The sequence below is a fragment of the Heterocephalus glaber genome, unplaced genomic scaffold, assembly GCF_053883595.1.
Source record: "Heterocephalus glaber isolate CG9 unplaced genomic scaffold, H.glaber_assembly_v1.0 deba00001577, whole genome shotgun sequence".
Classification (NCBI taxonomy): domain Eukaryota; kingdom Metazoa; phylum Chordata; class Mammalia; order Rodentia; family Bathyergidae; genus Heterocephalus; species Heterocephalus glaber.
In genome coordinates, this window is record NW_028258358.1 from 14,284,720 (window position 1) to 14,294,171 (window position 9,452).

The 9,452-nt window shown below is 49.0% G+C and overlaps 1 protein-coding gene across 1 annotated transcript; it reads right to left on the reverse strand.

Moving 5' to 3' along the window:
* Positions 1-292: 292 nt before the first annotated feature.
* Pou4f1 (POU class 4 homeobox 1) lies at positions 293-6,513 on the reverse strand. The gene is made up of 2 exons (XM_087192968.1): positions 6,054-6,513; positions 293-5,447 (listed from the first exon to the last, which is right to left on the reverse strand). The coding sequence occupies exons 1-2, from the start codon at positions 6,174-6,176 to the stop codon at positions 4,311-4,313; spliced, it is 1,260 nt and encodes a 419-aa protein (XP_087049094.1). The 5' UTR covers positions 6,177-6,513; the 3' UTR covers positions 293-4,310.
* Between the last annotated feature and the right edge of the window lie 2,939 nt (positions 6,514-9,452).

Sequence of the window (9,452 nt, forward strand, 5' to 3'; positions counted from 1 at the left end):
TTGTGGTCATCGCTTTTATTAGCACTTTGGAGCCCAAAGCCATTAGAATGGTTTGGGGAACACTGGTTTTAGCCAGGGACAGAGCCCCAATTTCAACTTCGCGAACTAAACTATGGAAGCCCATCAACCTGACAGGCAGAGCAGGGATGGTTCCTTCACGGGGAGGTCGGACAGGCCGGGCGATGCAGGCAGGGCTAAGGCCCCAGCTAAGCAAGTGTGTCCTCCCGGCCTGGGGTGCCTGGTCCTCTCTCCGCGCGGCTGTGTGGAAACCGGACCCAAGCAGTCTAAATATCACAAGACAGTAAAAATCGATACAATCTCGGCAGTGGGTGCCTACGGTTTATTTATGAGTGTACAATCGAAGTTGAGAGCAATTTTCAAAACACGCATTAAACAAAAATCTATTCAATAGTTAGTTGATGGATTTTGAGGACATCATTTCTTAGACCTAGAGAAGGAGCAGGACCCAGTGCAAGGCTGGGGAAAAAGAGACCATTTAAAACGAAGGTATGGTATGAATGTGGCAGACGCATTTTAATGCTTTTCTTTTGCCTTTTCTACTCCGTCGCCTGGGCTTCCTCAGAAGCGCAAACGCAAACGGAGCCTAGTTTTGCTCCCCTCTCAAATTTATTTGGAGATTATTCTTTGAAAGAGTCATACATTTCCACGCACTGACAGGCACGGAATTTCTCTTAGTGAGAAGTTCAGCTCTTCAGAACCAGAGAACTTTGAAAGGCCAAACTACCACTGAATGGCAAGCTTTTGCATTCTCTTCAGAAGGTTATTTTTGTTTTTCTTCAGATTTGACAGTTAAAGGTATTTTAAAATGGTCTTATTATTCTTTCCCGCTGTATACAGATTCGCTTACCAAAAAGCAGAACAGTTGTTTTGCAGAGTTTCCTACTACATAAAATAGGAAACTCTGCAAAACATGGGTTTTTTCATGATGTTTTATTAACATAAGTCTTCTCTTTACTTGTTAAAGATTTTACTTAATACAAAACAAATGCTTAAATTTTTAATACATACATTATCCGTTATTATATAATACAAATGTATTTGCCTGCAACATTTCTGTTTGGGCAGATTAAAAAAAACCTTTGTAAATATTTTTATTTATTCATTCCTTGTTCTCCAACAATGAAATCTGGTCATATTTTTTTCTATAAAATAATGTGGTCTTTTACAAATGTATTTTATTAGAAACTTATATGATAATTCAAGTCAATGACAACAGAAACAAATCAATTTTGATGAAGAGATCTATTTTTAAAAAGATCTAGTGCTTTTTAAACATTAACAACTGTTTAAAATCACAGGTTTTAAAGTGTACTATTCTTTTTTGAACATCAAGTGTTTTGTTTCACAGATTTCCCGGTGAAATTAAAGAGATTTAGCTAAAATAGGATGCCTTCAGAAGATATAATCCCAGCTAGTATGAAACTTTGTACATTTGGCATCTGATCTAGTCCCAGGGCACCAAGAAACAGAGACTCTGCGATCATCATCGTGGAGCAATAGGTAGCACACTGAGTGTTCTAAATGAACAGAAGCTTTTGACAAGGTATCCGGACAGGTCAGTAGACGGTTTTAAATTTATTAACCCTCAAAGAAAAGCAATTTAGTTACAACATTTTTAGAAATGTTTTTAGGCTAGAACAGCACATACAAACCCCTAAATGTCACTGTCCCTGACCCTCAAATATTTTTCGGGTACCTGGTTATTATCCACCAACTCTGATGGAGTGCTGTAGTTTAAGAGTGTTTGCAATTTAAAAAAAACTTTGATAAACACAATATAGAATTCATTTTATTCAGAGCACCACTTTTCATGAGTTATCTAAAAGTGAATTCTAATTAAGCAAAAAAAATCTTACTTTTTTTAAATCCCCCTTTCACATCCTCCCTATCTACCCCCTTTTTTTTTGTTTTATTTTTGTTTGGTTAGGTTATCTGGTTGAAGTGTCCTCATTTGTTGAACCACTCTACCAGGACTTGGCCCGATATAAACACAAAAATGGACCCAAATCATAAAACTGCTCTTTCAGTTATGTTTTATTTGTAAGTGTACTGGGACATATTCCCCTCTTGTATTTTGGTGCACAGAAATGATTCTGATAGAAGTGCGGGAGGAGGAAAGTAATAGAGAGGAGACATAACCAAGGAGAAAGCTCAGTAGATACACATGGACAGGTAGATCAATCCGTGAGACATTTCAGGATTAACACTGGCAGTTTGTAACCACTGTGTGAATGTGTGCATTAAATAAAATATTTACAATAATCTTCCTTTTTTTCTTTTCCCTCTAAATACAAGAATATGACACGAATGTTGGGTTTTCAGTGGACACAGGCAGTAGACTGTGAAATCACACTATCCACAAAAAAACGGTCTACCAGAAAGCTAGCCCAGATTAGTGCTCAGTTTCAAATGCATAGAATGTTTGCGCTGCAAACAATGATATACAACGTAATTAAATAATGCCTATCCAGAGTGAGACCTAATTGTGTTTCTTTCTGCACCTTCCAGGTCATGCATGGTATCAGTCTTGTTAAACAGCAAGGTTTTTTCTTTTCCCATTTGTTTTGTATTAATTTTTTAGTTACAGTTAAATGATGGTAATAAACCACCTCCACATGAGATCCAAAGAGTATCTTGTACACAAAGCAGGCATTTTACCTAATCACCTTTAACTGTCTCTTTTTTGATCCATCAGCAGCTTATAAGGTTAACTTGATTATTATTATGAAACACTATACATGATTTTCTATTTGGGAAACTGATAGTGCAAATTAAAGTACTTGCTACTCAATATTTATCCCCAGTAATAAATAACTCTTGAATAATAATAGCAACAAAAAAGAAACAGTTGTTCTGCCTTCCCCAAGGGAACATGCAGACCTCTTTGAAATAAATGGAGTAGGGGGAGGGCCTTTAAATCTGTCTTCCTCTCTTCCGGGATTTAGGTGATTTTCTCACAGCCAAGTCCTGCCCCAACTGAAAGTAGAAACTTCTCAACATTTCAATGACTCCAGGTTTTCCAAGAGAAGAGGAAAGGGGACCTAGAAGAGCAAGATGAGTCTTATTCAGTGGAGAAGATGGAAAACGGAAGGATATATCTCTCCTAATGTCTTCCAACCCATCAATATATTTGAGTCTATAGGGGGGAAAAAACCCAATAAATAGTGTGAAAGAAGCCACTCTCTGAAAAATAAAGCGCAAGCTAAGGCAACGCCCTGTAAGAGGGTGGAGGCTTATTTAAAAATAGTCCATTTTCTAAATACTGTAATTAGACATGAGAAAACAATCTTGCTATAATTGCTTTATTTTTCTTAGAATAAAATATTTATCTCAGAGACCCTCAATTCTTCCCTTTAAACAGCTCAAAGACTCTCACTTCATAAAGACCCAGACCAGGCCTCAGGACTGTAGCTACTGGGCCACTGGAGAACTTAGGTTCCACCTAACCTGGCGGCCCATGGCCCACCTCCCAACCCCAAGGACTCCAAGCTGTGTCCACACTCACTGCCCAGCACAGCCACTGTGGAGCACAGCCACTGTGGTGCACAGCCACTGGAGTCCCATTGGAATGTGGAAAATAAATCAAGGAAGATGTGGATGAAGTGGAAGTGAGATTTTGAGGGAAATTTTAAACACGCAAAAAGAGAACTAGCTTCACTATCCAGAATTTCACTTTCAGGTTAATTTGGTTTCTGACTCAGTTCATGGGTGTAGGGTTGGGGCGGTGGAAATCAAGGTAGTGCTCTTTTCTCTCTTCCATGGGGGCAGGTAAATGAAGCTGCAGATTACGGCTCCCCAAAGTTAAATCTAAAGAATTTTTCTTTGCTCTTGTTTTCTTGTCTTTATTTGTCTAGTTTTTGGTGGTTGGTGGGTTTGATTTTGTACATAGTTCCTTGGTCCCCAAGAGATTCTGATAAATGTCTCTGGTCAAAAACAGTCCATTTCCCAACCCTTCCCACATATCCCCCCACCCTAACCCCCAGAACCATCCTGCTCCTCAAAACCCCAGTCCACTCTCAGATCTTTCCCCCCACTCCCCACTCACCTAGATGCTCCCCCTTTTCCCCTACCACCCACTCCTTTCTCCACTTCCAGCACCCCTGTGCTCTAGGCCAGGAGACTGGGGACAGTAAGGGCAGGGAGAGCAGAGTGGGGCACAGGAAGAAGACTTTCCAAACGAAGGCAGGACAACAGACACTCCAAAGGGCAGAGGAAGCAGGCCAGAGGAAAAGCCCCCTGAAAAGCCCCCTCAGCTCCCGCTCTGGCCCGCCGGGCACCTCCCGCCTCCCTCAGTAAGTGGCTGAGAATTTCATCCGCTTCTGCTTCTGTCTCTGGTTGCAAAACCACACCCGCACCACGTTCTTTTTGAGGTCCAGTTTCTCAGCGATGGCGGCGATCTTCTCCGAGGACGGCCGGGGCTGCACGGCGAAGTAGGCCTCAAGGGAGCGCTTCTCGGGCGCGGCGATGGAAGTCCGCTTGCGCTTCTTCTCGCCGCCGTTGAAGAGCTCCGGCTTGTTCATTTTCTCGCGCTGCGCGCCCTCGGCCTCCTCCAGCCATGCCTGCAGGATGGGCTTGAGCGCGATCATGTTGTTGTGCGAAAGCGTGAGCGACTCGAACCTGCAGATGGTGCTCTGGCTGAGCGAACCCACGCCGGGGATCTTGAGGTTGGCCAGCGCCGAGCCCACGTCGGCCTGCGTCACGCCTAGCTTGATGCGCCGCTGCTTGAAGCGCTCGGCGAACGCCTCGAGCTCGCGCGGGTCCGTGTCCGAGTCGCAGATGGATGCCAGGCCTGCCGCGCCCACCACGGCCGCCGCCGCCGACGCTGCCGCCACCTGCCCGGCCGCCGCCGCCGCTGCAGCCGCCGCTGCGCCATGGTGCGCGGCCGCCGCCACCAGCCCGGGGTGCGGCAGCCCGGACGGCATGTTCATGGCGGCGGCCGCCGCCGGGTGCGACAAGTGGCCCAGGCCATGCATGTGCGGGTGCGGGTGCGCCGAGCCGCCGAGCAGCCCGCCGCCCGGGCCGCCGCCGCCCCCGGGGCCGCCGCCACCCCCGGGGCCGCCGCCACCCCCTGGGCCGCCGCCGCCGCCCCCGGGGCCACCGCCGCCCCCGGGACCGTCGTGTGCGCCGCCGCCACCGCCCGCCGCGCCCGCGCCCCCAGCGCCGGCCATGAGCGCGAGCGACGGCGATGAGATGTGGTCCAGCAGGTCGCCGGGCTCCAGCGCCTGGTGGTGATGGTGGTGGTGGTGGTGGTGCGCCAGAGGCACGGTGGACGTGGACGTGCAGGGCACGCTGTTCATCGTGTGGTACGTGGCGTCCGGCTTGAAAGGGTGGCTCTTGCCCTGGGACACCGCGATGTCCACAGCCGCCAGCGCCTCGGCCCGGGCCAGCAGCGTTTCATCCAGGCTGGCGAAGAGGTTGCTCTGCAGCTGCAGGCGACACAAACCAAACCAAAAAAAAAACCACAAAACCAAAAAAGAAAAAGAAAAAAAACCAATACAAAAACACAAGCCGGAAAGCACAACAAGCAAAAGGCAAACACAAAGCAACCAAAATAACAGCAAGGGTGGGCAGAGTGGAGAGCGGGCGGGAAAGACGAAACGGAACGGGGACATTTAGTAGGGGGCAGAGGAGAAGGGACAGGAGCAGAGGGGCGCAGAGGCACGAGGAAAAGGGGGACACAGGAACACATTCCGGGAACGGGCGTGGGAGACGAAACAGGAAGGGGAAAGAAGAAGAAGAAATGGAGATGTAACTCGAAGCTGGGGACCCGTGTCACACACCCGAGCACGCACAGAGACCGCCTTTCCGATGCGTGAAATTAGCAGAGAAAGTGGAGGGAAGTCGAGAGTCGTGGCCCCTGAACTCCCCTCTCCGGTCGCAGGCGCTCGACAGTGAGGCAGAGGCGGACGGGCGCGAGACTCTAAGCACCGCCGGCAGAGCCCCGCCGCGGGATTCCGCCAACCCTGCCCGGGACGGGGCGCGGCAGCCCCGCATGCGGCTGCTCGGGGGAGGGGCGGGCGCGGGGCGCTTACCGGCGGCGTGGGCAGGCAGGCCCGCCGGATGGCCTCGGAGCTGGAGTGCAGCGACGGGTACTTGTGCTCAGGGAGGGTGGGATGCATGGCAAAGTGGGGCTGCTTGCTGTTCATGGACATCATCTTGACCGCTTGGCATGTAAATCCACAAACTCCGAAAGTCCGCGGGAAAGTGCGCACGCCGGCCCCCGGCCTCCCTTCCGAGGTGGCAGCCGCGGACGGTGGCGTCCGCGCCGCGGGCTCCTGCTGCTCCTCCTGTCGCCCGGCGCTCCCTGTGACCGCGCAGAGTGCCGCGCGCCGGCCTCGCGGTCCCGCTTCTCCGAGAGCTCTAGCCCCGCGCGCAGACGGGACGCACTCCTCTTACACCTGAGCCCCACTTCTCGCGGCCGGCCCGGGGAGCTCTCGCGAGAGCTCGCAGCCCCTCCGCGTTGACAGGCATCAGCTGTCTCCGTCTGTCTGGCGCGCGCTCTTCCTTTCGGCGGCGCCGTGCGTCTGCGCGCACGCGCGCACTCGTTGGGCAGCGACCAGCGCGGGGCAGCCGCTCTTATAGTGACCACCAAGAAGGACAGCGCAGGTGATGCACCTGTAGCTGCTCTGGCATGCGCACTGCAAGCGTCACCTTTCCACCGCTGGTCTGGAAGGATCGGACCGCTCAGCTATTGTCTAGGGTAGGCACCTTTTGGAGGGAGAAAGACTACAGGCACGCACTCCTCTCTGTGGGGTTTTTCCCCCTCCTCTCCCTCGCAAGCTCTGAATATATGCGCATTACTTAGAACTCCTTTCTGGGATGCCTAACAAGCACTTATATAATGTATACAGCTGGCCGTTTGTATGTTAAATTATGACCACGAATTCCTCTCTATACAGAGAAAAATGACACAGAAATGCGGACGGTGCTGTCTTTTACACCAAGAACCTGTTTCTTTCAAGGTTTATAAATAGGATCCCGGAGAATAATCGCGGTGACAGACGTTTGTTTGAAGCAGTCAGACTCTATCGATTTCCACATAATTTAATTTCCTCCGCATACTTTGTTGTTGTTGTTAATATAACTGTGTCAGGCACCACTAGTGACAGCCACTTAGAAGCCACAAGGAGCATGTGCTTTTTATTCGGAAAAAGCTGTTGAAATGAAATTGTGCGTTTCTCTTATTGTTTATCTCTAACCGTGTACAAACCCACGTTTCAAACAATCTCCAGGTGATCTGAGGGTTCTAGTAATCAAAAGGAAAAAATAGTTACCAGACTGTAGCTAGGATCCTTTCCTCTTCTCAACACACACACACACGCCCTTTATTCTGGAAACTCCAGAAAAAGAAAACCTCTTCAGAAAAAAAAAGAAAGGAGTAAGATGTGAAGAGAACTTTCTTTTCTCTTCCATCGTTTTCACTCTTTGACTCATCTCTTTGCTTAGATTTCGTCTTCAATAGAAAACAAGAGGAAGTTAATTTATAGGAAAGTATGACTCAAAATATTAATTCAAATGAATTTGAAAGCAAGCACACGCTCTGGCCCCGCCTTTAACAGTTTATTTTTAATTACTGTGAAATCAAGACCTAAGAAGAATAAATCAATTAGTCAACCTGTTACATGGCCCTCGTGTGGCAGACAGATCAAGGCAGTCCTTAGGGAGCTGCTGTTCAGGTGCCTGAGTCTCTAGGGACCCAGTGCTTGCCCCGGGTGATAATAATGGCCCAGATGTTATCACATCTGCCACAGGAGAGCTGGAGAGCAGCAAAGGGCTGCTTAGGGGGAATAGAAATCAGATAACTAATGTCTCAGGTCTCTCCCACATCAAGGAGGTCTGTATTTCCACCAAAGAGCACAGCTCATTTCTATAAACCCATGGACTTGCGTACCCGTGGATTTTGTCTTTCCTCTGAATAAGCCCTTGCATATTTAGCATCCTCACTCACCTATTCAGATCCAAGAAGAGCCCATAGGCGTCATCCTGGCTTTTCTTTCCTTTTTTCTTTTCCTTTCTGTTCTCACCACCCCCCCCCCCCCGCCCTTCTAGCTCCAGAGGCAAGTGAAAAGGATGTTCACTTGCTGGTGTGAGAAGGAGCCGAGGCTCCATCCATTATAGGTTCCCCTGGGAGCGCTAAATGCAACTTTATCTCAACGGGGAATGGACGAAGAGCGTCGCTGGAGGGGAAGAGTGAGCCCTGTGGTCGCTGTCGCAATGGGTATCTGGGTTTAACCTAATCCTTCCTGACACCCGTCGAGGCCGACGGAGAGCTCCTGGTGGGGGGTAAGAAAGCTCTCCCACAGCACCCCACCCTTCCAAGGTCTAGCACCTGCAGCCAGCACTCCGCCTTCCGGGAAACGCTGGACCAGAGGGACCCTGACAGGTGCAGGGCCCACAGAAAGGCAAACAGCCCAGGTTTAAGGCCAGGTGGATCCACAGGGGTGGGGAAGAAGAGAGTTCCTAAGTACCCCAAGTCAACCTTGGTTTACCCTTTAGACACTAGGAGTCCTTTGCCCCAGGAGAAATATAGCAGCCGGAAATCAGGAGCTTACCAGCCTAACAAAACTCCCTTCTTTGCTTAGCTTAGTACTGCACAGTACTTTTTGAGCTCTTGGGACTGCAGAATACTTTTTGAGCTCAGGCTGAGGCTAGACTTTTGTCTAGAATATCCTCCACACCCCCCAGGGACTAGAAATGTGAAAGGTGTGGATACAATCCTTTCTTTTCCTCCCCTCGTGGACTGGATCCCGTCTAAACCACTTCGGTTTTCCACCATGGCATGTGTAACAGAGCTCCATCGATCAGTACAGTGTTTAGGAAAGGAGAGAAGTTAGCTGGGGAGGGTGAAAAGAAAAAGACAAGAAAAAGTCAACCCCTGAACAAGCAGGGGTTGACTGGAGGTTACTAGAAGATGCCAGACTGGGTCTCCTTAAAAGGGAGGTGGAGACTGGGCAGGAGGTGTGTGCTTGCACCAGGCAGAGCTGTGAATCTTCATTCCAGCTTGTTCTTTTTGGAAACCAATTATTTCACCCCTCCTTTATTTACTTGCTACCTTGTCTCCCTTCCCCAAAGGCTTACTGAGCCCTTTCTAGTCTGGCAAGGCACTGGAGATGAAATGAGGTATAAAATAGGGATACCTGCCCTCCAAGAGATGACACCTGTGAGCACTGGAAGGCATAAGAGAAAGGTGTTTATGACACAGGTTTAATGGGTGTGAGGAGAGGGGATTTCTCTCATCAGAAATATGGGGTGATGCCTGAAGAGCTTTCATCTGTACATCCCTGCTGGACCTCAACTCCAGGAAAAAAATGTGAGACAAGAAATTCCTTGGACCTTATCAAGCCCACGAGTGGTAAAATGGAGAGGGTGGTGGGGCCTGGACTCTGCTTACCCATATGTCACTGCTTTGTTTTCCTGAGTTGGCAACTGTT

Bases quoted from the DNA above. Each gene is read 5' to 3' on its own strand.
- Pou4f1 (XM_087192968.1), bottom strand. From the start codon at position 6,176: ATGATGTCCATGAACAGCAAGCAGCCCCACTTTGCCATGCATCCCACC. The intron at 5,448-6,053 runs GTAAGCGCCCCG...TGTCGCCTGCAG, and splicing joins CCTGCCTGCCCACGCCGCCG to CTGCAGAGCAACCTCTTCGC.